At 56.7% G+C, this 26,568-nt stretch overlaps 1 protein-coding gene across 2 annotated transcripts; it reads left to right on the top strand.

The window, feature by feature from the left end:
- Positions 1-7,073: 7,073 nt before the first annotated feature.
- DNMT3B (DNA methyltransferase 3 beta) lies at positions 7,074-26,141 on the top strand. 2 transcript variants are annotated; one of them, XM_048322266.1, is made up of 20 exons: positions 7,074-7,151; positions 7,580-7,857; positions 11,411-11,537; positions 12,233-12,333; positions 13,458-13,541; positions 14,026-14,214; positions 15,334-15,492; positions 16,231-16,338; positions 17,099-17,240; positions 17,621-17,749; positions 18,151-18,195; positions 18,525-18,604; positions 18,887-18,999; positions 19,380-19,563; positions 19,805-19,889; positions 20,351-20,589; positions 20,745-20,835; positions 21,048-21,196; positions 21,824-21,909; positions 23,095-26,141. In XM_048322266.1, the coding sequence occupies exons 2-20, from the start codon at positions 7,753-7,755 to the stop codon at positions 23,234-23,236; spliced, it is 2,358 nt and encodes a 785-aa protein (XP_048178223.1). In that variant the 5' UTR covers positions 7,074-7,151; positions 7,580-7,752; the 3' UTR covers positions 23,237-26,141. The 2 variants fall into 2 exon arrangements, with proteins under 2 accessions (XP_048178223.1, XP_048178225.1); XM_048322268.1 differs by lacking the exon at positions 13,458-13,541.
- The last annotated feature ends 427 nt before the right edge of the window (positions 26,142-26,568 follow it).

The following is a 26,568-nucleotide window of genomic DNA, read 5'->3' as shown; positions in this document are numbered from 1 at the left end:
CAGGGACGAGCAGCCTACATCCCAGGGCTGGGGTCTGTGGAGTGGACAGATGTTGGGCAAGGAAGCAGCAGCCCTGGGATGAGCCAGCGTATGGACAGAAAGTGCCCAGATGTCCATGGGTCAGGGTTCCATAGGGAGATTTCAGCTCCATTCTCGCCATAATCCATATGCAGGAGGTCTCATAGACTCAAAGATGTGTTGTAGGAAGGCAGAGGAATTGCCTTCTCATGCCCTGTTACACATTCTCCTTTCTGTTTGGTCTTGGGACGAAGGCCTTGGTCCAAGAGTATTGAAACTGGATTTATTCCCTCAGAGGACAATGGAACTGATCCCATCCTGAAAGACTCCCCTGCCTTAAATGGCTATTTCACAGCAGGAGCGGGAGCTCTCCAGGATTCCACTATCAAGTGTGAACGTGTCTGATCCATTTTATCAGGGAAGGTGTTCTCTGTCTGTCGGGCCAGAGGACAGTGTGTAAAAACCTTTGAGGAAGGTAAAACCTCGACAGCCCACAAGTCTCCTGGTTTATTATTGACACGTGCAATTGCAAATGAGAATATAGGACATTTTATAATGCTTTCATTGTGAGACTATCCCAGCAGTGGTTTATAAACAAGGAGATAAGCAGCTAAGTACCACTAATGATGGGGAGTTAAGAGATATTTACTGGTGGTCTGGCTGGAAATAGCTTCCAACTTCCTTTTCTTCCCCCTCTACCTCCCTGGGTAGCTGGCAAGGTTTCTGTTTCATAGACTCAAGGCGGGACTGTGCACCTCGATTTTTGGGGTGAAAAAATTGCATGTGAAGGTACTTGCAGGATTTGATCCTAAATATATAGGACACGTTTAAACAAGGTAGAGATTTTTCATACTGGAACAATGTATCCGTTTCTGTGGTGAACCGGCCAAGTCAGCCATGGGAACCATGGGAAATCCTTGCGTTTAAAAATGAGTTAGTCTGAACTCAAACTCCTTCAGGGAGAGGGATGCAGTGGGTACCACTAGATTCCAGTATGTGTGAACATAGAATTCCTCTCTGGCTTTAAAATGCTGCACTCCGCCCTATGCAATTTTTCCTAAATGTAATTTAGTAGTTAGAGTTAATTATCGCACATTTTCACAACCACCACATTTCCCCCTGTACTGTCTGAAAACCTGAAACCAGGCAAGAATCAGCTTTCGGCCCGGTTTGTAGCCGGGGTCAGCCGTGCAGGAGCAGTCTGTGGCGGATCTTTCCTTCCCTGTGTCTTCCCAGGGTGATGCTTTAGGAGCTAATTAAGGGCGGTCTGTGTGCGCGCGTGTGCGAGCACGCCGGCGGTACGGTAGGACGGTGACGCCAACGCTGTTAAACAATTTCTCAGGCAGCAAACCAAATTCTTGAGGAAAGTTGAGTGGCGGGATCCAAGAAGAAGAGTCTCGGCTGAGGTACGTGATCACAACATCCTGTTCAAACAATCACCAGGAAATTCGGTGGTCCTTCCTCCTGGGATATGAGCTGGCGGCGGTGTGGCATGCGAGTGCCACCAACCCCACTATGGCACGGGCGGCTCTGCGCTGCCAGATCTTACCCAGTTCTCAAATCAAGAAGGATTTACTCGAATAAAAGAGAAGGTTGCAGGGTGATGGCCGTAGTTATGGGGGTGCCTGGCGGGGGATGGTGCCCAGCGTCCCGGGCAGAGCCCCAGGGCTGCCGTAGGGGTGCAGGCAGCCATCAGCCCATGGGTGCTCCCGCCAGGCCATTCTCATGCAGAACGCGTCGCTGATGGACTCATCAGAGCTGAGGACGGGCCAAGGGCAGCAGTTTGGAGTTGCAGGTATGCGCCCTTGTTCACCATAAATACCAAAGCAGAAGCAGCGGCAAAAAAAGCCATGGGGACGCACACAAGCACAGAAAAAGTCTGAAAATGGTGCTCTCCAAATTGAGCAGAGGATCCATGTGCCCTACTTGAGATGCATTTTTCAGCTTCATTTCACTGTCAAACTTGAAAATCTTTCTCAGCACTTCGACAGTGTTACCCGGGGAAGAGTGCTTATTATGTATTCCCAAGAGATAAAATCCTGGGGTGTCCCCATCCTGTTCTCTCATGCCATTATCCATGCCAAGCTCTCCCAGGCTTTTGAAATTGGTCCCAGGTCACCCTTGCAGATGAAGTGGGGAACACTGCCTGCCCTTGCCAACCTGAGAAATGCCTGGAAAAAGTAAGAGTGTGCAAAGAAGCCAGGGGGGCTTTCACCCAGCTGGTCTGAGCCCCCCTCCTCTCTGGGTCTTCTGCCCACCTGCAGTTTCTGCCTTGGTCTGGAAGTACTCAGAGAACACCTCTGGACACAGTCTGAGGGATGCTGTGACTCCTCCCAGCTGCCCAGCTGAAACTTTGGAGGAGTTAGTTCTGTCCCCCTGGATAAATGAGATCTTTGAGACCAGGATTTCAGTTTCTTCTGCAATTTAATGCCCCTTCCTCTCCCCATCACACTCCTCAGCCTTTGGTCCCAGGCAGACACTGCTGCAGGAGCAACTGGCTGCCAGCCTTGCGTGCAAAGGTGGAGTGGGGCTGGGAGCTCTACTGCTGGGCTCTGGCACACTCCTGCCTTGCAGCCACAGGCAAAACCCTCCCTCTCTCCAGCGGCTCCTCTGCTCCTGAGCAGGGACCATAATCCCTGACTGGGGTAGGCAAGAGCAGCTCTGGACCTGGCATGGAGGGAGAGGGCTCTGCTGGCAGCCACCCCCTGGGAGCAGCGTTCCTCTCCATAAACGTATATGTGCTTCGGAGGGTGGTTTTGGGGAGGCCTCGTCACTTCAGATTAGGCTGTAGCAGGCGTATCCTGTTTTCTAGGAAAAAGAGGATTTTGTGGCCAGCTTTGTTAGAGAGGCATTGAACATTATTCTTTGTGTGCCTTGGCGTTTGAAGTTTGCAGTCGGGTAGCTGCAGACTTTCTAGATGTTCTGGTTACACGGATGACACTTATTTTTAACCTTATTTTTATTAGAGGTTTGTATCATGTGGGCCTGGCCAGCCCACAGGAATGGTTAGAAACTTCTTGTAGGAGGGATAACATTTCCTATCTCTGTGTAAACAGCAATTCCCCCCAGATGGGAAAAGCCAGCCCAGCTGTAAGGCAGGCTGGGGCTGTATTCCCACATGTGGCAGCAGGATGAGGCTCTCCCACAGCGGGAACAGACCTTGCTTCAGCAGCCAGAGCCCTGCTGAGTGGCACAGCTCTCCCCGGACTCAGGAGAGGTGCCAGGGACAGGAGACCTGCTCCAGGGAGCTGTGGTGAGGAGTGGCTGGTTGCTGAGAGCTGTGATGGAGCAGCACTGGTGGAGCTGGTGGAGAGGCAGGCAGCCAGCTCAGGGTGAGGGCTCAGACCATGAAGATACCAATGGAAGAGGAGAAGACATCCTGTGGGATGTGCTCTGATGGGGTCTTGCAGTGAAGAATGCTGTGCAGGGAGAATGATATTACTGTGAGCTGGGAAAGAGCCACTGAGCTGTCTGTACATCGACATGGGGACTCCAAAGCCTGAACACAGTAGGAGCATCTCTGCCGACTTCGGCGAAAGGAGAAGTTCCTCCCAGCCCCAGCTTGCAACTGTCCAAGGTGATTTAATGGTGCTGGTGCTCCTCCCTACCTGCAAGAAGACTAAACAAGTGCTCAGCCGTTACTGGGATGTGGGAATCTGGGACCCACAAGATCCGGAGGTGACGAGGTTACACTGCTGACAGCTGTAGGTAATGACACATATTTGCTCAATCGCTTTATTTGAGGAGCATCTCCAGGAACGCTCCTGTGACACATGGAATAGGTCCCAGCTCAAACCCTTGGGTGCAAAGCAAGAGATGGGAGGTGGTGGCAGCCAGACCAGAGCTCTGGGCAGGGAGTGCCATTGGCTTGCCTGGCCAGGGTGACTAAGAAGAATTGTAGGAAGAAATTTTAAGTGGGAGAACTAGGTGGACAGAGAGGAGCTGGGCCTGGTGCCATACCCCAGGTGCACTTCAGAGAAGGTGCTGTCTGAGCAGCCTTCAGTGAAGAGGAGGATTCAGGCTTGGGAGTGAGGAGTTATGTGTGGAAGATCTGGCATGTTTGCTGGGAAGCATGTGAAAAATTAGTCACTTCTGATGTGAATGGCTGTTGCCAGTCCTGACTGATAGTGACCAGAAATGGCTCCTTCAGCTAGTCGGTCACTGGCTCCATGAATTTGAGATGCCAGCCAGCCAAAGGAGCACAGCCAGATGGCAGGATGGTTCTTGCTGGAATGACTTTTTGCAGAAGCTGGGCAGCCCAGCCTTGCTGCCGATGGGAGTTCCTCCATCATGGGGAGGGATGTGTCTGTGGCATGGCATGCAGAGGACATGCTGACTATGCCCAGGGGTGGCGAGGGACCCCCCACTTCTCCCTTCCTGCTCACATGAGCCCCAGCCATGCTGCCTGCTCCTTGCAGCTGCTCCAGCTATGGAGTGCAGGAGCTTTGCCCACAGAGCCATGTCCCATCACTGGTCTGTGCTGGAAAACCACAGGGCTGGTGGGAAGCAGCGAGGGAGCTGCTTTGGTACTCTTGACAGAGGCTTCTGTTGCCAGCCCAGGCTCAACAGGAGCTGCTGAGAGCCTGGTGCAGGTAACTGGAATGGGTGGCAGGAGCCTGGATATAAAATCCTCTGTAGAGGTACCTTGTTTCCTGTGAAATGACATACAAATTCTCTTGATTGTTAGGTAATAAACTCTTAGCATCTCTCTGTGGTGTGTGTAGCAGAGATAGGAAAATGATCAAGCTTTGGCTCACCGTCTGCCAGAGCTGCTTTGTCTGGTACCAGACCTTTCCCACAAGCAGTTTGCACAGCCTTGCTCTCCTGAATTAAATGATAACTGAGGGGCAGAGAGGGAAAGAGGGCGTTTCGGCTGGCGGGAGATTGATGGCAGGTCAGCGAGGCCAACAGCAGCAGGAAGGTTTCCGTAGAAAGGGAGAGGAACCCGTGGATGCTGGAAGGGCTGATTCCACCCTCACAGTGCCCTGGAAACTCTCATGAGCACAGCTCTCAAAAACATTTCCCTTTCCTAAATCTGGAAAAACAAATGGCAGTAAAATCTATTTGCTTGTTTTAATCTACTCGCCCGAGCTGTGAATTGGCTTTAGGTTTATGTGGTGCATGTTTATTTGAATGGTGATGTCCAGTGTCTCCAAGGCCTCATTCAGAGCAGATTTCTCAGCTCCTCTTTTTCACTTGCAGAGCATTTTTTACATTTTCTGCCAAATTTTCCATGCTTGTGTTCTGCAGGGATGGAGGTGTGGTTTGGGGGAACCTGCCATACAGGCCTGGGGCTGGTCCTGCAGATTTCACTCACTTCGGCTAACTAAGTTTTCCTCCTGACCTTGAAAGCTCATTTCTATCACACCAGGATAATCATATTCCTTTTCTTACTGTTACACACTTTCCTGCTGAATCTAGAAGTAATAACAAGCGAGCAGGGAAGATTATACCCCACGTGGACTCCGGATGCTTTGTCTGGGGCAGGAGAGGCGCGGGCTGTGTCCCTGGCCCCGGCGCAGCCCTGCAAGTGTCTCGCCTCTGGACGGGAAAGGGAAAGAACAAACAAAAACTGAGTGTAAAACTTGTGAGGCTTTGTCTGCTCGCGTTGCGCTGCGCAGGGTTGTGCTGCATGGGGCTGTGTGGGGCATGGTGCTGCTGGAAGTCGGTGGGCAGAGTGGTGGCTCGGTGGGCGAGGGCTCTGGCCGGCCCCGGGGTTCCCCGGGAGTCTCCTCTGCCTCGGGGATTGAGCTGCGTGGGACTCCGAGGGCCGAGCCCCGAAGAAATGATGAACCCTGGGGGATGCTGGGCAGTGGAGGCGACACCGGGACGCCGGCGGGTACCAGGGGGTGGGGAGCCCCGGGAGGGCGTGAGACATCAGAGGAATGTGGAGCCCCCGGAGAGGGATGCTGAGCCCCGCGGAGGTGATGCAGGGCACCGGAGAGGGTATGCGGGGAACCGAGGCCAGGGGGATGTGGGGCGCTAGGTGGTGGTCCCGGGCGATGTGGGGCAGTGGATGGGGCACACTGGGACACCGGGGGGTGCGGAGTCGCGGCGGGGGAGGATGCGGCGCCCCAGGGGATGCGGACCCTGGGACAATGCGGGACCCCGAGGGCTGCGCGCCCGATGGTCTTGGGGGGCCTGGCGGGTGCGGTGGCGGTGCAGGCCCCGCGCTCCCCTCCCCCGCCATGGGGCGGCGAAGGAGGAGGAGGAGGAGGAGGGGCTGCCCAGCACGGGCAGGGTTAAAGCGCCATGTAACCGGAGCGCGGGGCTGTCGGGGGCCGGTCGGGGCGCGGGCAGCGGCGAGCGGCGGCGCGGCCCCGCTGGACGGCGCGTCCCGCCGCGGCGCAGGTGAGCGCTGGACCGGGAGGACCGGAGGGTCCGAGCCGGAGCCGTGGCACATCCTCGTGGGCGGCTTTGTTGTCCGCGGCGGCGGCGGGGGACAATGAGGCGGGAGGGGAAGGCGGCACGGGGCGCACCGGAGCGCGGCGACGGGAGCGCCCCGGCCGGTCTGGCGGCCCCGGTGCCCGGTAACCGGGGACTCGTGGCTTCGCCCCGGGGACTCGGGCAGGGGCCAGGGGCTGGCGGGCCCCGCCGCCACTTGTTGCCGGCGCTCGGCTCTGGGGCGTGTTGGGGGAATCGGTGCTCCCACAGCCTCGGGTATGGTCCCCTAAGTCCCCCTGGTCCCGCCCACCCCTCCGGTCCCGTTGCAACTTGCGGAGTTTCCCGGCGGCGCGTCCCGGGACTGTCACGGCGGCGCCGGTGCGGGACCCCCCGCGACCCGCGGGGCCGGGCCGGGGCTGAGCCAGCGACTGCGGCGGGAGGGTCCCCTCGCTGATACGGCGAGTGATGGCTGCGGGGCGGGGGGTGGCTCGGGGGGGCCGGGGTCCCACTGGCCGGCTCCGTCGTCCGGGGCAGCGCCGCCTCCAGGCCGGGGGCACCGTGGGGAGCTGCCGGGGGTACGGGGACACGGTGGCGCTGCTGCCCGGGCCGAACACCTTTGTTTTCTGTTCTCGGTCGGGGATCTGACAGCGCATCTTCCCTCTCTGTTGGCAGGAAAAGAGGCTCCCGGCGGCGCCTCGGGCGCGAAGGCTCCCCGGGGCTGGGCCGGAGGGACGGGGTGTCCGGAGCAGGTATCGACCGGAGGGCTCTGCTGGCATCCGCCTCCTGCCGAGCCCGGGGGGTGCCTCCGGGGAGAGGAGATCATCGGAGAAGGAGGAATGAACTCTTCGGAGTGGCCCCAGTGTGGGGCGCAAGTCCCGGGAAGCCGGGAAAGGAGAGCGGTGGGGGGACCCCTGGGCGGGCGGGTGGTCCTGGGGCGAGCGGTGGTCCTGCACCGACCTCCCTCAGAACGGGACAGGGCAAGGAGGGGGTGGCTGGAGCGTGCTGCCCTGAGCAGGACTCTGCTTTTCTGCCTCAGTTTCCAGTTTCCTAATTTTTAATCAACTGACGAGAACTGAGCCCTGGGTATCCCAGTCCCACCTCTGGGGCTGTACGGGGCTGGGCAGGGGGCCATGGGGGCAGCGAGGTGTCATTGTCATCTTTACGTCCTCTTGTGCAGGGGGAAGATGAAACGGTGAAGACTCCGGGCAGAAGACCCGCCACCGCTGAGCGGGACTCACCTGTGTGCCACAGCCCCCAAAGCCTCCAGCCCTGCTCACAGCCCCCAGCTCCTGCCCGCAGGCAGCCCCTGCCCCACGCCGGAGGGGCTCGGCCCGGCGGGATCCCACCGGGATGAACATGGTAAAGAGCCCGGAGCAGCTGGAGCAGCGGTTGGCGGGGATGGTGGCTGTCCGGGAGACGTCTCCAGCCTGGTCTGCACTGGGAGAGGAGGGGCCGGTTTGTGTTTTGTTTCTTTTCTTTAACCCAGCTTTGCTGAGAGACAGCGGGGAGAGCCCGGGTGGGCGCCGAGGGCTGCGGGGGGAGCGGAGCGGGGCAGGAGGAAACCGAGGGAAATGGAGGGAAGTGCCGGAGCGGGAGAGCGGAGAGGCCAGGCACAGGAAGCGGGCAGGGGGAGCCTGCCCTTCGCCCCCTGCCCTTCCCAACGAGCACATCTGCGAAATCGGCGCCTTTCTTACGGAACTGCCAACCCAGCAACTCCTTTCTTCCCAGGATTAGAGGGAAATGTTCGGTTTGGGGAGACTTAAAGGCCATTAGTGTGCACCACAGCCCAGAGCCAGCCCGGCCATTAGGGTCCTTTATTTCTTTTTGTTATTCAAACAGGGCTTGGGCGATGGCTCCATCCCAGCCGTGGGTAAAGCTTCTCTCCAGCCTTTTGATATGCATGCCCCTGTCTGGAGGCAAAGTCCGAAACCTCCCCACCTCCTGGGGACATGCACCTGATAACAGGGCGGCCTGTTTTCCCCGCAAGGAAAACTGAAACCAGCCTGGGCCAGGCTGGAGGAGCAGCCCCGGGAGCAGGGGCAGGGGTCCAGTCCAGAGCATGGCCAGGCCAGGTGAGCCCTGCCCACCCTGCCCTCTCTGCCAGGTGAGCCCAGCCATCCTGCCCACTCTGCCTGCTCTGCCCGCTCCAGGGTGGCTGGCAAGTGTGGCCAGGCAGGCACCAGAACTCTCTATAAGCAGTTAATACTATGGCATGGTCTTTAACCAGTTTGGCAAATCTTAAAGAAACTGGTATTGCAAAATGAGGGCGGGCTGTGGAGTCAGCGGGTTCATTGTCTCCTCGGTGGGATTTGGCTGCAGGGCATGTCCTGGTCACCAGGCAGTGCCGGGGCTGCTGCTGGTGCTGGGCTGCTGGGGAGCTTTCGGCAATGGAGCTGGAATTGTGCATTATTTTCCTCCTCATGGGTTCTCGTCTGGAGCGCATGACTGTGGAGCACCCGGTGTGTTTGCAGGGCGCTGGGCAATGCAAACACTGCAGGGCTGGTCTCCCGTGAGCCAGCACGTGTGAGGGCAGTGCTCTGTTTCTTATTATTTTCTTAATGCCCTGAGTGCACATGTTGGTGTGTTTCTGCGAGGGGAGGCAAGGACAAAGAACCGAGCCTTCCTCCCGAGCAGGAGGGGGTGAGCTCGCGAGGATGTGGCTCCTGCACGGACCCTGGGTGGTCAGTGGGCAGCAGGATGGGCTCGTGTGGCTTCAGCACTTGGTGCAAACAGCAGGAGAAGGGATGGGAATCGCAGTCCTGCTGCATAGGTGTGGGATTTTGGGAAAGAGAGACTTTTAACGAGCAGTTTAGGCCGTGGTGTGCTGTTCCCTTTCCCATCAGAGGATGGTGACGGGATGTCCTCGGGAGATCCTGGGCGGTGCAGCTGGAGAAGGGCATGGATCAAGCAGGGAGGTGATGTGCCTGTGCTCACGGCAAGGCATGTGGCCTGTGCCTCGGACCCGCAGAGCTGTGACCTGAGGGTCCGTGCTCTGCCAGGGAGCAGTTCTTTCCAAAGGGATAACCCTTTTTTTCCCCACTTTATAACTGGAATAAAAGCACGTGGCAAAGCTGAGCTTGGGTGCTCGGTCCTGGCTGTGTCCCTGGCGAGACCTGGCTGCTGTGTCACCTTACCCCTGCACCTCCCTGGTGCTGGGCTGGCAGGACACCCTTGCCTGGTGTGCTGGACATGAGGCAGTCCTGGGGCTGAGAAAGGAAAAACGATTTTGAGGTGCAAGTTTGAACTTCCTGGACTCAGGTCCCTGGCAAAGGAACAAATGCAGAGGGCCTCTGAGGGTCCCAGTGGAATTTTGTGGGTGCAGATGTTTGGGAAGGCTGGGAAGTGGCCTTGCCTGCTCCTGTCCTCCCTGAATCTTACCTTCCTCATGCTGCTCCATCTCCTTGTGCCCTCTGGGCCAGATCACCATCATGCTGGGAGAGCAGCATGTCTTACACCTCCCTGTTGGAATTCCCAAGGGAGATTCACTGTTTTTGGTGAGTTTTGCTGGTTTTGGTGGCAGCATTACTGTCAGTCATGGCTACTGCTGCTCTGCAGCATTGTGGGCTGGGGAGGGGGAGCAGGCCAGGAGGAGCTGACCCTGGCCTGGCTGTGCTGCTCTGTGGTGGATTGCTGCATCCCGGAGCAGCCGGGGCTATGTGGGACCATCCGCCTGGGCCGGGGGCAGGCAGCGAGTCTGGGCAGCTCCCAGGAATTGTTTGCCGGGTCTGGGAGCAGATGTGCTGCAGCAGTGGGATTTCTGCACACACAGCTGTGGGGGGTTATGCAGTGTCTGGTGCCATTCCTCTCCTCCCTTTGTCGAGAGGGGAGGCAGGATGTGCATCAGGGTCTCTGCCTGTGGAGGTGGGTGCTGCACACCTCTTTTCCTTTGTGTTTGAGTGTTACCAGGTTTTTAACTCTGCCCTCTGCATCCAAAACATCAAACTCCAACTGGTCTTTGTTTGCCAGAGGTGCTGACAGATGATTTCAAAGCAGAAATCTCAATTGTTAGGGCAGTGGTTGGAGGCGATGGGGAGAGCAAGAGTGACACAGAAGGGGCAGTGGGCTGGAGCTGGGGTCTCTCTGGGGCTGAGGGGGGTGTTGCTTTGGCTTCCTAACAGGGCTGTAGGTGGGCAAAGCCCTGCAAGCTCCTCAGCTCTTGAGTTACGTGCTGCTAAAATGACTGTGCTGCCGAAGGGGCAAGTTGCAGCACAGACTCATAGCCCAGCAATGAGGCAGCGTCGTTCATGGTGTCTGGGTGCCTCTGGGAGAGACGGGAGCTTCCAGTTTGGAAAACAGGATCCAGGGAGGGCACCCAAGGGAAGGCAGCAGGCAAGGCAAGCCCCAGCTCTGTGGGGGGGACATGAGGGCAGGGGCTGGGGTGCTGCGGCACAGCCCCCTGCTCTGTCCCTTCACCCTGGGGCGGGGGAGCTGGGGCCAAGAGCGGGGGGCAGGAAGAGTTTTCTCCCTCTGGGACAGTTTAACGCAGGCTCCAGGACTTTGCCCCCCCATGGCGGGCTGCCTTCCTGTCCTACTGCTGCAGGAACAGCCCACCCACCTCTGGGCGTGCTGGGCAGCTGGAACACAGGGAGGCTGGTGCCCCAGGCGTGGGCTGTCCCCTGGGGTGAGCTGTCACCTGGTTTCTACAGGGTGGCCGGGAAGTGCAAGTGCCCTCCAGACTGGGTCTGTCAGAGTGAGCTGGGGCTTGGCAGCTCCGAGCCAGGAGCCTTCCACAGCATACAGATGTTTGGGAAAAACCTGGTGTTCCCTAAGGATAGGTGCATCTGGGACCTCTGTTAGATGGAGATGGTTGATCTTTAGGGCGACTACATTTGCGTGGAGGTTATGTGCAAGTGCCCTTTATCTCCTGGGACCTTTAGATGAGTCTCCAGTCAGACCTCTCTGCTAAGGGCATGAAGTTGAGGCTGGCTCGAGGAGCTCACTCTGTCTGCTTTGCCCTCCCTGGGGCTTCTTGCACAGCTGAATTTCCTTTCCATTCTGGCTTCTACAGGCGACCATGAAAAAGGACAAGAGCCACGGGCAGGATGAAGGAGACTGTAGGGCAAAGCTGATCCTCATCAACGGGGACAATGCACCTGGCGTTGTACTGGAGGCGAATGGGAAGCCCAGCACTCCAGGTGAGGGTCACCACGCTGTGCCCAGAGTGCTCCCAGGATGTGCAAGGATGCACAGGGTTGGGGGTCTTACAGCCTCTGTCCCAGGGCCTTCCTGGGGGATGAAGCCCTGTGGCTGTGGCCAGAGTCCTTCCATGACCCCACTGGATTTCTGTGATCCAGTAGCTCATTCAGGCCATGGTATGGTTGTGGAAATGGGTGCCACACTGAGATGCTGGCTCTGCCCCTCAATAGTTTAACCCCCATGGAGTGAGGAAAGCCAGGGGAGACCCACCAGCCTGAGGGGTGCCACTGGCCTGAGGGACTGTGTCACTGCTCCTGGGATTCTCCAGTCAGGGTTCCCAAATCCTACCTCTTGGGTTCACAAGGTCCTGCTTTAAATAACCCGGTGACAAGCCCTGAATAGCTGGCAGGTGGCCTCTTTGTGCCTCTGAGCTTTCAGGAACAAAGGAATTGATAAGAAAGTCCCCATGCCTGCTACTACTCCCTCCCAGTTTTGGGGACAGGTGGGTGATCTGGGGCTGTAGTGCCAGTGGTGCCACAATGGGGTGAAGAGACACCACTTGTCTCTTCTCCCAGCCATGTTTCCCCGAGATGAGGTTTTGGTATCTCCAAATTGTGCTGCTGAGAGCAGTGGGAGGCTGGGGCAAGCAGGGGCACAGCAGAGCCTGAGGCTGCTCTGTCTTGTCCCTGCACAGATCCCAGGGGCCTGAAGCTGCTTCCCCTGAAGAAGGACAGCAATGGAGACCTCTCCAAGGAGGAGCTGGCCTGGCCGCTCAGTCTGACGCCGGCGCAGAAGGTAAGTGAACACTGAGGGTGCTTTTTGGGGGCTGTCTGTGAGGGACATCCAGTGCCAGGATCCTCATTTCTTTCCCTCTGGGCTTCTCTTGCGCTCAGTGCCAGAGGAACAGTCCAGTGATGGATGCAATACTCACCAGTGTAATAATTTTAATTTTTAAATTCCTGCTTCTGATGATACCACAGCAGCAGGAGGGGGTGGTGTGGGATGCAGCAATGCCCATTACATGTTGCAGCAGCCTAATAATTATTATGCTGATATTTTCTTTAGAAGTCTTAGCTGTATTGATGGACTGAAGCATCTCCTGCCTCCCACTCGTGGGGTGGGCTGCTTTTAGCTGCTCTGGGGCTGGACCCCAGTTTCACCCACCCTCTTTTGTTGACTAGGTTGACAAACCTCCAGGGTCTGGAGGCATTTTTGCCTTCTGGCTTTACTGTTTTGAGTTAGAAATAAAACCCAAGGTTGGAGATCTGCCTGAGATGAGGCAGCTTCCAAAAGAAAGAGCCATAAATCCAGTGGGTGAAAATTCATCTTTCCCACTATGTTTAGTCTGGGGGCTTTTAACTGCAAAATCTCATTTAATTTTGAACTTCTGTTATGCTGGGTGCAGGAAACAAGTCTGGGCTGGGCTGTAACTGTGACCACCAGGGAAAAGCTGCCCTGGGTGCTGCTGCAGGGCCAGCTGTGGGAAAGAGCACCCATGGGAGTGTGAGAGCATCCAGGGTGTGTAAGTGGGTCCATACCTGGGACAGGTGCTCTGCCAGGGTCTGTGGTTCTCCTGGCATCCCAGTCCTCCCAGCTATAGATCCTGCTCTCTCTGTCATGCTGGGTGCAGTGGGCTGCAGCAATGGGGCTCCTGAGACTTGCAGAGATGCTGTGGAGCAGAAAGTTGCCCAAAGGGGCTCAGCACAAGGTGCCTCCAGCATCCATCTGCCTCCTCTTACCTTCCCCAGGGCACTGCCCGGGGTGCTCAGCCCCATGAGGCACAGCCTGTCTGTGTCCCCACGTGAGGAGGGCACCCATGCCATGGCACCCCTCCGTTCTGGTAGCAGGTGCAACCCTGGAGCAGTGTTGGGTGGGAGAGCAGCCTCAGGCAGAAGCCCACCCTCTGCCTCATGTTCCAGGCAGGGCGGACCCGGCACGAGATGAGGATCAAGGAACCACCACGCAGTGTGGAGACTCTCAGGGACCTGCCAACTCCCGTGCGGGTGAGGGTCTGGCAGGGCCAGGGCTTCCTGGGGGCTTCCCTGGGGCTGCAGAGACCTGCACTGCTGCTGTGCCCTGGTCAAGTGTCTTCAGAGATGGCGCAGCCTCCCTGTGCCTCAGTTTCCCCTGTGAAGGGGGTGTGTTTATGTGCTGTTTCTTGCCCCTGCTATGAACTGGGTGCGTTGAGCACCCTGGGGTGGATTTGGGACAGGAAAATGGGATGGGGCAGTGGTGCACCGTTTGCTCTGGGTCTGGCAAGTAAAAGCAGAGCAGTTCTGCAGATGCCCCTTTTAAGGGCTCTCCTCTCTATTCATGGCTGCAGTGGTGCCCTCACTCCCTGGCTCCCCCTCTCCGATCCCGACTGCAGGGCTGGGGGATGGCACAGGGCTGGGGGTGATGAGGGGATGGGGGATGATGCGGGGCAGGTCTCTGCTCCCCCTGCCCCTCTCCCTGCTGCACTCACACTCCTCTCCCTCCGCCATGCAGAGCTCCAGGCGTCGCTCAGCCATGTCCACACCGGTGACCATCGACCTGACAGAGGAGGACTCCCAGGACTCATCCCGCAGCAGCAGCACACTCTCTGGTAGCAGCTCCCAGGAGGGGCAGAACGGCTCTGCTGAGCTGGGGGCCGAGGAGTCAGAAAGCAGAGACATGGGCACGGCGCTGGAATACCAGGTACGGAGGGGCTGAACTCTGTTCCTGCACCCAGGATGGTGTGGGGCGAGGATGAATCTCTGTGACTTGTCCCAAAACAACCTCAGTGCTATTTCTCCTGCCCACCCTTCCCTGAATGCTTTGGGGTGTGATGGTGCCAGGCTGTGCTCATTCATCAGGCTTGAATGCTTTGGGACCAGCACCGCCAAGCTGCCACTGGTGCCACACATGAGCCCCCGAGACACGCATGCGTGTGGCGTGTGCCGTGCCCTGCTGAGACAGGCAGTTGCATGTGCAGAAAACATTTCTGTCGGGGATGCTGGAGAGAACCGAAGCTGCTGGGGCTGCAGAGCGGGATTCGGTGCCTGCGGGCCGCAGGGCAGGGCCCCAGACTTGCAGGAATTGGGCAATTGCATCTTGCTGCATAATTAAGTACCTAATTGCAGAACAAAGCTGGGAAGGAGGGCTCTGCAGGCAGAGAGGTGACTTTGCTCTGTGTGAGGTGCCTTGCTCTGCACAGCACCCAGCATGGCCTGTGACGGGTCATACCAAAATTCTTGGCTCTTCTTTTTTCTTCTGTTTTCGTTCTGCCCCATTTCCTGCTCTACCCAGTGGGAACAAGAGGAGGGTGGGTGGGTATCCTCTCCCTGGGGTGCAGCCACACAGGCTGAGGTGTGAGCCCTGTGAAGGGCCTGCCCTGTTCCAAGGAGGAGCCTTGTCTGCTCAGGGCACCCAGTGAACAACCTCGGTGCGAGGCTTCCCGCTGTTTGCAGAGACCCTGGGAGGGCAGGCAGGAGTGGACACGCACGGGGCCCCGTGCCAGGAGGGCTGTGCAGGACGGAGCATGCACCACGCCATGTGCCAGGCACGGGCTCAGCGTGGGGCTGGCACACACAGGCCTCCCCACCAAGCTTCAGCATGGATCAGGGCTGGGATCCAGTGCTGCCGTAGGGGGTTTGGCCCTGTGTTTGAGGGAGGGCATGCAGCTTTTGTAGATCACTGCACAAAGGTCCACACGTGTGACACACGTGGAGACACACCAGGGCTGTCCCCTGTGCTCCAGAGCTCTCCTGCACCACTGCCCAGACAAAATGGGGAGTCGTTTGTACTTTTGGCTGATCTGCTGTCTTTCGTTTTCAGGATGGGAAGGAATTTGGAATTGGGGAGCTCGTCTGGGGAAAGATCAAAGGTTTTTCCTGGTGGCCTGCAATTGTCGTCTCCCACAGAGCCACGGCCAAGCGCCAGGCGGTCTCGGGCATGCGGTGGGTGCAGTGGTTTGGAGACGGGAAGTTCTCCGAGGTAAGGCTGCTGCCCAGCCCAAAACACCCTCCCTTGCACGTTTCTGCCCCACTCCTGAGGCTGGCTGGGGGGTGTGTATGTGCTCCTGCAGCCTCTCAGGCCTTCCCTCCCAGTGCTCAGCATAGCCAGGCCCTGGCAGGTTCTCATGGCTCTGGTGTCTGTAACTAATGACTGGCCTCTGTAGGTTGGTGACAGCATCCAGACATGGGGACATCTGCCTGGCCACTTCACAGGGTTTTGTCCACACTCCAGGGCTTGCCCTGTCACCCCCTGCCTGGGGAGGGATGTCCCCTCAGAGCCCCATCACCCTCACAGAATCAGAGTATCCTGAGCTGGAAGGGACCCACAAGGATCATCGAGTCACACTCCTTCCCTGCACAGGACAACCCTAAAATCCCACCATATGCCCAGGAGTGTCACCCAAACACTCCTTGAGCTCTGGCAGGCTGGTGCCGTGACCACTGCCCCGGGGAGCCTGTTCTAGTGCCCAACCATGAACCTTTTCCTAATACCCAACCAGGATATCCAACCCCTCCCATGCTGCAGGCAGGAGGGAGGAAGTGCCGTGTTGGTGTCACGCCAGCAGTGCCGGCAGAGGGTGCAACCCACCCGTCCTTGTCACACTGCTGCTCTTGGCAAAGCTGCCACTGGGCCTCCTCACATGGCCACAGTGCCGGGGGGATATGGCTGAGCAGGGCTTTGCCATCCCACTGGTGAGATCTTGGTGCTCTCTCCCAGGTTTCTGCAGACAAACTGGTGGGACTGATGGCCTTTAGGCAGCATTTCAATTCCTCCACGTTCAACAAGCTGGTGTCCTACCGCCGTGCCATTTACCACGCCCTGGAGGTAACCACCAGGGCGGGTGGGTGGGTGAGGTGCCAGCTGAACCAGCTGGGCTGGAGGGGCCAGTGGGATGGGATACGGGAAAACCCTTCTTTCTCTGCTGTGATTATTTCCAAGTGCAGCCATGAGGCCAAACTCTGCTTATCCTGAGGCTTTAGGGGTAGCTGCTGCTGCTCCAGGGTCTCACTGCTCCAGAACCCCAAGCCCTGCGAGGGCTTGGATGTGGCAGCATCATGGCAGCAGGGCAGTGCCAGGCTAGCCAGAGGTGTCCTGGGTCACTGCCGGGTGCTCTTTAAAGTCAGGGATGGTGCTGAGTACTTGTGAATCCAATGCCCATCCAAGGGCATATTGGCATATGGAACATGTCAGCTTATGGGACATGTCAGCATATGGGACATGTCAGCGTATGGGGCTACAGACCCACAGGCACCTCTGCTGCCTTTTCTGCCTGCCACTTGCCAGGGAGCAGAATCTGGGCAAGAGCTGGGGCTGGCCTGTCCCTGCTTCTGGCTCCATTAGGGCAGGCTGGTGGAGGACAGATGGACTCGTTGCAGGGATGGAGGCACTGGAGTGCAGCCAAGGGCACACCCAGAGCGGGAATCTGTCAGCTGCCACTGTCCTGGGGCCACCAAGCCCCGCACACCTGTGTGTGTGTGTGTCTTTGTGTGTTGGATGGGGAGGGGGCCTGGGCCTGTGGCCCTGGCAGGCTGTGGCTGCTCCTCTGACAGAGACCACCCTGTCCCCTGCTGTCCATCCTCATCAGGTTGCCCGGAGCCGGTCGGGGAAGACGTTTACAACTGGCCCCAGGGAGTCACTGGAGGAGCAGCTGAAGCCCATGATCGACTGGGCAATCACTGGTTTCAAACCCCTGGGGCTCAAGGGACTGCGGCCACCCAAAGGCTCAGGTGAGGTGGTGGCATCAGCTGGGTGGGGGCTGGTGGGGGGCTGGCGGGGGGCTGGCATGGGCAGTGGCCACTGGGGGCTGGCCCCAGCTGAGCCCGCTCACTCTGTGCAGTGGCCATGCCAGTCCAGTCCCAAGGTGGTCCTGGGGCTTCTCACTGGGACCCCCACAGCGGCGTTGCAAAAAGCTGGAGCAAAACACCCTTCAAGCCCTTAACCCATGGAAATCAGACCTGGCTGAGCCTCGTGCCATGTGTGGGGACACGGGTGGCCAGGAAGGGTCCTGCTGTGGCTGGGGTGAGACCTGGCAGGGCTTGACAGGAGGTGCCCTGGGGTAGATTTGAGGCTGGAGGCTTGTCCTTAGGGAGCTGCCTTTTCCTTGCAGAGAATGGGGTGCTGAGGAATGGGACAGAGGAGGTGGTGCCCCTTGAACAATATCCCCCCACCAAGAGGCTGAAGACCTACCCCTGCAACAACAGCAAGGAGCAGCGTGTGGAAGAGGACCGGACCCGAGGTAACCAACAGAGAGAGCTGGGGAGGGGCTTGGCCTGGGTCATGCAGCCTGAGAGCACTGGGAAACCATTCTGGGAAAGGTTTGGCTCTTTCCAGGACTATGAGCCTGGTTTCTGAAGGCAAAAACTCTTGTGGTTTAGTGCCTTTCAAGACACCAGCAAACTCAACTGCAAGACATGGGCTGGGCCCCACTAGCAGCTCAGCTTGGAGCATGACCATGTGCTGCTATGCTGAGCTCTAGTATCTCCATCAGTGAAAGGATGTGGGTTTTGCACCAAAATCTCTCAGCAAAGCTGTAGCAGTTCTAGTGCAAGAAATAAGGCAGCTGTAAGCAGAGTGCAGTTTGTTACAAAAGGAATGATAAGTATTTTTCTTTTTTTTTTTTTTTTCAATTTTATAAAGAGCAAATGGTTTCTGAAGTTACGAACAACAGCGGGAAGCTGGAAGGTAATCACTGGCCCTGTCTCTCCTGGGAAGAGATGTGAGGTGCTGGGGGTGCTCAGCAAGGGTCGTGGGTCCCTTTTCAACTGTACCACGTAGCAGGGGGAAGTGCTGTGAGTGCAGGGTGCTGAGGGGGACAGGGTGCTCTGCGGATCCTCCATGGGGAGCCATAGCCACATCCAGATGCGGTTCCAAGAGCAGGCCCCATTTGGATGCAGTTCTGAGGGCAGGCTTTATCCAGACACAGTTCCAAGGGGAGGTTCCAGCCTCTGCAGCCTGTGGTGGGGTGTAAGGGGTCCCTGCCCTGGGTGAGCGCAGCTCTCTCTGTCCCACAGACAGCTGTTTGTCCTGCGGGAGGAGGAACCCAGCCACCTTCCACCCACTGTTCAAGGGGGGCCTCTGCCAGACGTGCAGGGTAAGTGCTGCTGTGCTGGGGCTGAGCAGGAGCCTGGGGCCAGAGGATGGGGCTGGGGTGCAGCCAGTGCTGCTGGGACAGGGGGTGGCTGTGCCATGGCCATGCTGTGTCCCCCATGGGGCTGTCCCTCAGCATGTCATCACCACCTTGAAACACTAAGGATATGCATCTCCAAGATCTTGGCGTGTACTGGGAATGGAGCAAAGCTGTGTTCTCTCTTCACCCTCTGTGCATGGCTCCTGATCCCCTGTCCTTGTTTTCTCCTGAATGTCCTTTTGCTAGGATAGATTCCTGGAGTACTTCTACATGTATGACGAAGATGGGTACCAGTCCTACTGCACTGTCTGCTGTGCAGGCAAGGAGCTGCTGCTTTGCAGCAACACCAGCTGCTGCAGGTGAGCCCCATGTCTCTGCTTCTGGGGCTGAGGGCCTGGCATCACTCCCAGGGAGCTGCAGGAAGCAGGGTCCTCCATAAGCCTGGGCAGGGGCTGTGCTTCTCCCCAGCTGGCTGCCATGCAGCACATCCCAACACAGCCTACCTGTCCTTACCGAGCCAGGTATCACCCGAATAAGCCCTGTGGAGGTTGGCAGGGGATTCACCCATGCCTTGGTCTCCAGCTTGTGTAAGCAGCCCTAAAAACCAGGGTACTGCCTGGAAAAATATCCTGTAAAATGGTGGGGGTTCTGGTGCATGGCAGGGGAAACTCCAGGAGAAGCTGGGGTGACCCAGAGGGGTTGCTGGAGTGATGAGCATGAGCTGTTGTGGTTTGGGCAGGTGCTTCTGTGTGGAGTGTCTGGAGGTGCTGGTGGGGCGAGGGACATCGGCCAAAGTTAAAGAGCAGGAGCCCTGGAACTGCTACATGTGCCAGCCCCAGCAGAGCCACGGCGTGCTGCAGCGCCGGCAGGACTGGAACGCCCGCCTGCAGGACTTCTTTACCAGTGACAAGGGACAGGAATATGTAAGGGCTGTGGGCAGGGAGCCTGATATGCTGGGATGTGCGGGAGAGGGTCACCGAGGGCAGGGCGGATGACCTGGAATTCCTCTTCCCTCTGCCTTGGTCTTGTTCATCCACCCTTTCCAAGGGTACCAGGCTCTTGGTGCTGCAGATGCTCTCCTGAAGGTGGAGGTGCTGCATTCAGAGCCTTATGGGGCAATGCAGCACTGCCAGGGCTGGGGCTTCATGGCTCTCTCCATTGCAGGCTGCACCCAAAATCTACCCAACAGTTCCTCCAGCGAAGAGGAGACCAATTCGAGTGCTCTCGTTGTTCGATGGGGTGGCAACAGGTGAGGCAGTAGGGAAGCACTGCTGGGCAGCTCCTAGCACTGGGCATTGGGGACGAATCATTCCATGGCCACAAGCCTGTCTCTAAAAGCTTGGTGGGGAGGAGGGGGTGAAAGCAGGGAGATCCCCATCAGAAGGGGGATGAGGGCAGGGTCTCCCTTTCCTGCTGGACAGGGTGGTGGAGGAGGGAAGGATGGAGTGAAGGGTGGAGGGGAGAGCATGGGAGTTTTTGCTGACAGAGGTGTTCCTGCTGTGCCAAGTGTGATCTCGGGTGGCTGGTTCCCCTGAGAAGCCAGAGCTGTGGGGACACCAGTAACTTATACTCTGAAGTGCCTGAGGGCAACTGGTTTGGCTCAGTTCACTCAGCTCTGGCATTCTGCTTTCTGGGAGCAAACCTGCCTGGAGGAATGGGTCAAATAAAAGTTTACTCACCTTGAAGTGCTGTTTGACTACGCCCACATAGGACATCCAGGAGCAGCCACATCGAGCGGTGCTGACGAAGGAGACTTGGAGGCTAAAGAGAGCAGTGCGACCTCAGACCTCTGTCCATTGGCAGGGTACACGGTGCTGAAGGACTTGGGCATCCAAGTGGAGAAGTACATTGCCTCAGAGATCTGTGAGAACCCCATGGCTGCAGGCACCGTGCGGCCTGAGGGCAACATCACCTACGTGCACGATGTCAGGAACATAACCAAGAGAAATGTGAGCTCTGCTTCTGTGAGAGCCTGAAGGACATGGCACCATGGGGGCATGGGTCTCATCCCACCAGCTCTGGGACAAGCTTGTCCCCTGCCCCACTGGGGAGGAGAGACCTGCTTCTGTGGCATCTCCTAATGGTCTGGATTTTCTCTTTGTAGATTGAGGAGTGGGGTCCTTTTGACCTAGTGATTGGTGGAAGCCCCTGTGACGATGTCTCCCTTGTCAATCCAGCCAGGAAGGCGCTGTTTGGTAAGGCTGCTTTGCCTCTGCCAGGCTGCATACCTTGGGATGTTCCTGGGTCGTGGGGCCACCTTAGAGCCCCGGGAAGTGGTTCAGCCCCAGGCTGTATTGGTGATGGGCTGTATCCATACCCATCTTGGTGGGGAGGACAGCCAGGACCCCCAGCCCCACACCCCGTGCCCCAGCTGGTCCCAACCTGCTGCTTGGCTTTTTCCTTGCAGAAGGAACCGGGAGGCTGTTCTTTGAGTTCTACCACCTGCTCAACTACGCTCGTCCCAAGGCGGGCGAGGAGCGGCCCTTCTTCTGGATGTTTGAGAATGTGGTGGCCATGAGGATCAATGACAAGAGGGACATTTCCCGGTTTCTAGAGGTAGGGATTGCTGACAGCTGTGGGAAAGGCGTTAGAGCAGGTGACACTTGCTGGGCTGTGCAGGGTGTGCTGAGTGTGAGGGTCTGGCTATGGTTTCCTGATGCTGGAAAACCCCCTGCCTGGTGCACATGCCAAGGAATCAAGTTTAGTCTTGGCTCTGGATCCTTCCCTCTGGCTTTCATCAGGTCAAACCCAAGCACTAGTCCTCTGGGGGAGGGGTTTTGCTGCCTTGCAGAAAGCATCTGTTCCCAGCAATGCCTGTTATTTCTAGGGAGAGGGGGGTCAGGGACTGGGAAGGGGTTTTAACTCTGTGGTAGCCAGGATGGGTTGTGAGTCAGCAGGGACCATTGGTGTAAAATCACCATTGAAGGCTGACAGTCCTGATCCTGGTCCAGGGGAACCAGCGCTGAGCACCCCATGAGGGTCAATAGCTGCTGGTCATGGCCATGACCTGGGAGCTCATGTAGCAGTGCCCTGGTATGAAACAGGGTTTGTGGAGGCTACATTTTTTTGAGGATTTTCTGAAGACTTTAGGTCCCTGCAGGGCAGCGTGAAGGACTGACCATGCAGGAGAGAACCAAGCCAACATTTCCCCTAACTTTTATTTCCCCTCTTTTTGGCCCCCAGTGTAACCCAGTTATGATTGATGCGATCAAGATATCAGCTGCCCACCGAGCTCGTTACTTCTGGGGCAACCTCCCTGGGATGGACAGGTAATCAATCAGTCTGCTGTCCTCGGATCTCTCACGGTAGTTTTGGTTTGTTTTGTAGTGCTTGTTCATGTTTTTTTTTGTCTCCCTGGCTCTAAGCCCAGCTCCTGGGAGTGAGAAGCCGCAGCTCCTGCAAGGGGCAGCTTCCCTGCAGTGATGTGCACATGATAATTAATGCACTTACTAATGAGCAATGATGAGACTGCGGGGGAGAAGTGTAGCAGCATCCCCTGCCCTGGCCCTGAAGTTTTTGGAGGGAGGAGTGATGGGGCTTGCTCAGGATGCTGTGTGGTGGCTCTGGCTGGGGGTGCACATGTGGACTGGCTTTGGGATAAGGCCCAGGCTGATGTGGGGGTGCCATATGGCAGTGCTGTGCCCTGGTCAGTGCCATGGTTGTGGGTTTCTGGAGGGGAACTGAGGGGACACTGTGGCTGTGCTGGTGTGGGGGAGCTTGCAGTACAGCCAGCAGCTGCTGTTGCAAAGCATGAGTGCACCCTGCTTCAAACTTCACACCCCGTAGCACCCTGAATTCATGGCAAAACACAACATAAGGACTGGGAGTAGATAAATCCAATTACAAGCAGTCCTGCACACCCAGTACGTGTGACAAAACCTGAAGTTTTTGCACCTTCTGGCCAGTAAACACAAGACTGGGGTTAAATAGTTTTGCTTGCTTATATTTAAATTGCCAGTATTTGTTGGAGTTAACACTGAGCTAAAGGCATTTGAAAGTAAAATAACAATTTCAAGCCTTTGTCATGTGAAACGGGCTCTTGGACTTTCATCTGATTGTAAGGGAAGCGCCCAGCCCATGACTCAGAGCTACCCAGAGCTACTCAGTCCTATCTCCATGGAGTAGCCCTGGGCGATGCTTGCAGAGGTGCTGCTGAGCAGAGGCAGGTGGGATGCCCAGACACAGGGCTCCTTCAGGAGCCTTGCCAGGAAATCCTACTGGGTGGGGGACACTGGGGATGGCGGGCAGGCACAGCCTGGCCCCATCCAGAACAGTGACACTGCTCAGGTTGTGTGGGGCTCCAATCGTGCTGGAGAGCTGAATCCCCTTCCATCCGGGAGTAGGAGACTCCCGATGCTCATTGTCTTTGAGTGGCCTGGGAGCGGTGCTGCCCAGGGAAAGGGGTTCCTGCTCCTGCTCTGCCTCACCCATCCTCTCCTGCCTCTGCTCTGCAGGATCTTTGGCTTCCCTCTCCCCTACACGGATGTCTCCAACATGAGCCGCGGGGCTCGCCAGAAGCTGCTGGGGGGATCGTGGAGTGTCCCTGTCATCCGGCACCTCTTCTCCCCACTCAAGGATTACTTTGCCTGTGAATAGCAAACGGAGCATCCCTCGTCTCTCTGGTAAAGATGCACAGCACCGCTGCTGTGGCGGGAGAGGGACGGGCACGGCCACTGGACTGCCACGGCCCCCTCCCTCCCCGGCCACGTGCCGCGGGACGGCAGCCTGGAATGTCTGTAACCAAAGAACCTGGCAGGGTAACTTCTTTAAAGGGACTAACAGTGATACGTAGGAAATGATGGACAAAGCTTTAATTACGCAACACACGAAGCTCTATGCATCACTGATGAGGCGGGGAGTCTCCTCCAGAGCATTAACTGTTCTGGTTTAGCCTGGAGCTGGGAAGTCACCACTTGCTGAGCAGCCAGTGTGTGGGCAGCTGGAGAGCTGCAGGCAAACCTGAACTACAGTGAATTAATGCTTTTCCTAAACAAACAAAATCTCTTGAAGTAACTGCCAAAAACCCCCAAACCATAGCAGCAGGTGTAAGGGACCCTGCTCAGGTTACACACTGAACACAGGATCATACAGAAACCAAATCTTTTTTGTTTTTTTGGTGGTTTTTTTTTTTTTTTTTGGATAAAATTTAATTTTGTTGTTTTAATGTCTACTGCTGCTTTAAGGCATTACATAAGAATGTGGAGATTCCTAGACCTGAATGTAGCTGAAACTGAACTGTGAGGTGATAGAATTACTTTTCTAGCTAGAACTAAAGAAATATTGTTTTATATGTTTGGTTGTAGTTTACAAATATTCACTACTTTTTAAAGCATCTAAAACCTTTCCTTACATTTTAAAATCCTGCTGAATGGTTTGAAAGCTTACACAGCAACTGGAGCAGGGAGGATTTGGGCTCCAGGGTCTGTAAAGGAAAATGTTCTTGGAGCATCCATTTCCCAAACGAATGTGGTATGGTCAGCAGGAAGGACAGTGTAGTGGTCAATGGCACCCTCAAATCTCAGCCCCCCAAATGTCATGTAGGATGTCCTGAACCCGAGCAGTGGTGGCAGGGCGTTCCTTCCAGGGAAAATCCCACCCGACCCTTGCGGGGTGCAGGGACCAGGAGTGCAGCACTGCTCTTTCCTGTGCCCATCTCATGCTGTGTGCAGGGGGAATGGGACAGTGAGGCAGGAAAGCACTGTCACTGCTGGGGGGTCTTGGGGGTCTGCAGGCAGGGGCTGTACCTCTCCTCTCCTGTGTTCCCATCTCCCTGTGCATCCCTGTGCACAGAGGTGGGATGCTGCTGGTGCTTGTGTGCCCAGCCCCAGCCTGGCAGCTCCCTGGGGTGTCCTGGGGCTGTAACCCTAAACTGGGAGCTCCTTGGCCACCACTGTGCTCACTTTTGATTGCCTTCCTCTACTCCCCAGCTTTGCCAGAGTGATTATCATGCTGTCCATGAAGTCCAGGGCATGTTGAGCCTGTGGCCACTGGGAAGGTGCAGGTGCCTGTGTCCATTTCCACCAGGTTTTCCGTAGCCACTGGGCTACTGTTCCAGCAGGCGTCTCTGGGGATTCTGAATTCCAATGCACATTTCAATGCACTGAAACGACTCCCCCCTTGGTTCCTCTGTCCTCCCCTACCTCTGCTGTTCACCTGTCACCTGGCTCTGGAAGAGCCCTTGGGCGCCTTCTCAAAATTATTTGGGTTCAAACCATGGGCCAACCCTCCACCCCGTCGATGCCAGGCTGCCTTGCTGTCTTGCGAGATGCTGGACAGCATCACTGGGAAGAGCTTCTCTCCCAGCTCCTTCTACCTCTCTGGCACCCCTGTCCTGGTGGTGGAGGACAGCAGCTCCCATTTTCCACCCTTGTGTGCAGTTTTCCTCTCCAGCTCTGAGGACCATCTTCTCTTGATATCCAGTCCAAGGCTGTGCTTGGAAATGGACTGCAAGGGAAGCCCAGGTAGTTTAAAGGCTTTTTTCCTGTTTTAACCTGGACATTACTCTTTAGAGAGAAGTCCTTGGGGTTCATTCTCTGTGACTTGTTCAAGCCACGCGCCTTAGTTAAGAAAACTCTGGAGAAAGCCAGTCAGGCTGGTCCATGTCACTGCTGGCACCTCCAATGCTTGACAAGTGCTTGGGGACATGTGGCACCCTCTTGTCACCAGCCCCTGGACTGGGAAGATGGCAGAGTGGGTTCTGTGCGTGCTGGAGGTGTTTAGGAAGCCTTGGCATCACCAGTGCTGCACCAGCTGCTTTTGGACCCCTCACCAATCTGTGATCTTTATCTCCAGCTGGATCCCAGCCACAACACTAATTCCTCATCCCAGGTCCTTGCAGTCCCTGTTTGGAGCCCAGCATGGGGCCTGAGGGTGAACAACCATCCGGTGCAGGGGCTCAGGGTGACAGCAATCCTCCAGTCTGATGGGTTTGATTTTTCCAAACTGGGTGAACACGTGCCCTCCACTCCACCCACGGCATCCCTGATCTTATACTCCAGATCTCACATCCTTTCCTATCTAATCAAAAGGAAAACAAATAGATGAGGGAAAAAAAAGGACTTGGGGAAAGTAAACAAAGATAAAAGAGGAATGAGAATTGTCTTGGCATTAAGCTCACTTGATGAGAATTGTAGTAGACAAGTCTTCCTTGAAATGTTTTTCCCTGTAAGAGCTGCCGTTTATTATGAGTTTATAACATGTTGTTAAGGGAGGGGGATCTCAGAAATTCCTTTGTAATACTTTTAAAAGGTTTCTAACTCTCCCTGGTGCTATTTTTTTAGGTTAAGGATTTTTAATGTTGAACATGTTGCGGGTTTTTATATGATCTTTTAAAAATGAGAGAAATGTATGTTTTTTTAACACATTTCACATTTTTTGTATCTGGAATGTGGGAACTCACAACTCTGCCGTGTCCACATGATTTCACTGGTTTTCCATGTGGGAAAAAATATGTCGACAGTTTACCATTTATCATGACTGATTAAAAATGAGTATTTCTGTATGGCTGGACAGTCTTATTGGGTAAATAAAGGGGGTTCACACTGGGAGGAAGGGCACAGCCAGGGAGCCGAGCTGCCCCTTTCCTGCTGCCGCTGAGATGACACCAGTGCCACCAAAGTGGTCGGTGCTGGTGTGCCAGCAGAGGTGGAGCCGTGCAGGGTCGGGTTGTGCCGGGGGTCTGTTTCCGGCCGTCCCGGGGGCTCAGGGCCGGGCTGTGCCGGGGGTCGGGGCCAGGGTTGGGGTCGGGGCCAGGGCCGGGCTGTGCCGGGGTCGGGGCCAAGGCCGGGCTGTGCCGGGGGTCGGGGCCAAGGCCGGGCTGTGCCGGGGCCGGGGCCGGGGCCGGGGCCGGGGCCGGGGCCGGGGCCGGGGCCGGGCTGTCGCGGTGGTCGCGGCCGGAGCGCTCCCGTCGCACGCCCGGGCCCGAGCCC

Source organism: Corvus hawaiiensis, chromosome 17 (assembly GCF_020740725.1).
Source record: "Corvus hawaiiensis isolate bCorHaw1 chromosome 17, bCorHaw1.pri.cur, whole genome shotgun sequence".
In the NCBI taxonomy this organism is placed as follows: domain Eukaryota; kingdom Metazoa; phylum Chordata; class Aves; order Passeriformes; family Corvidae; genus Corvus; species Corvus hawaiiensis.
The sequence above is the reverse complement of the archived record's forward strand: the minus strand, read 5'-3'. Positions and strand labels throughout refer to the sequence as shown.

Bases quoted from the DNA above. Each gene is read 5' to 3' on its own strand.
- DNMT3B (XM_048322266.1), top strand. From the start codon at position 7,753: ATGAACATGGTAAAGAGCCCGGAGCAGCTGGAGCAGCGGTTGGCGGGG. The intron at 17,241-17,620 runs GTGAGGTGGTGG...TTTTCCTTGCAG, and splicing joins GCGGCCACCCAAAGGCTCAG to AGAATGGGGTGCTGAGGAAT. The intron at 20,590-20,744 runs GTGAGCTCTGCT...TTCTCTTTGTAG, and splicing joins GGAACATAACCAAGAGAAAT to ATTGAGGAGTGGGGTCCTTT.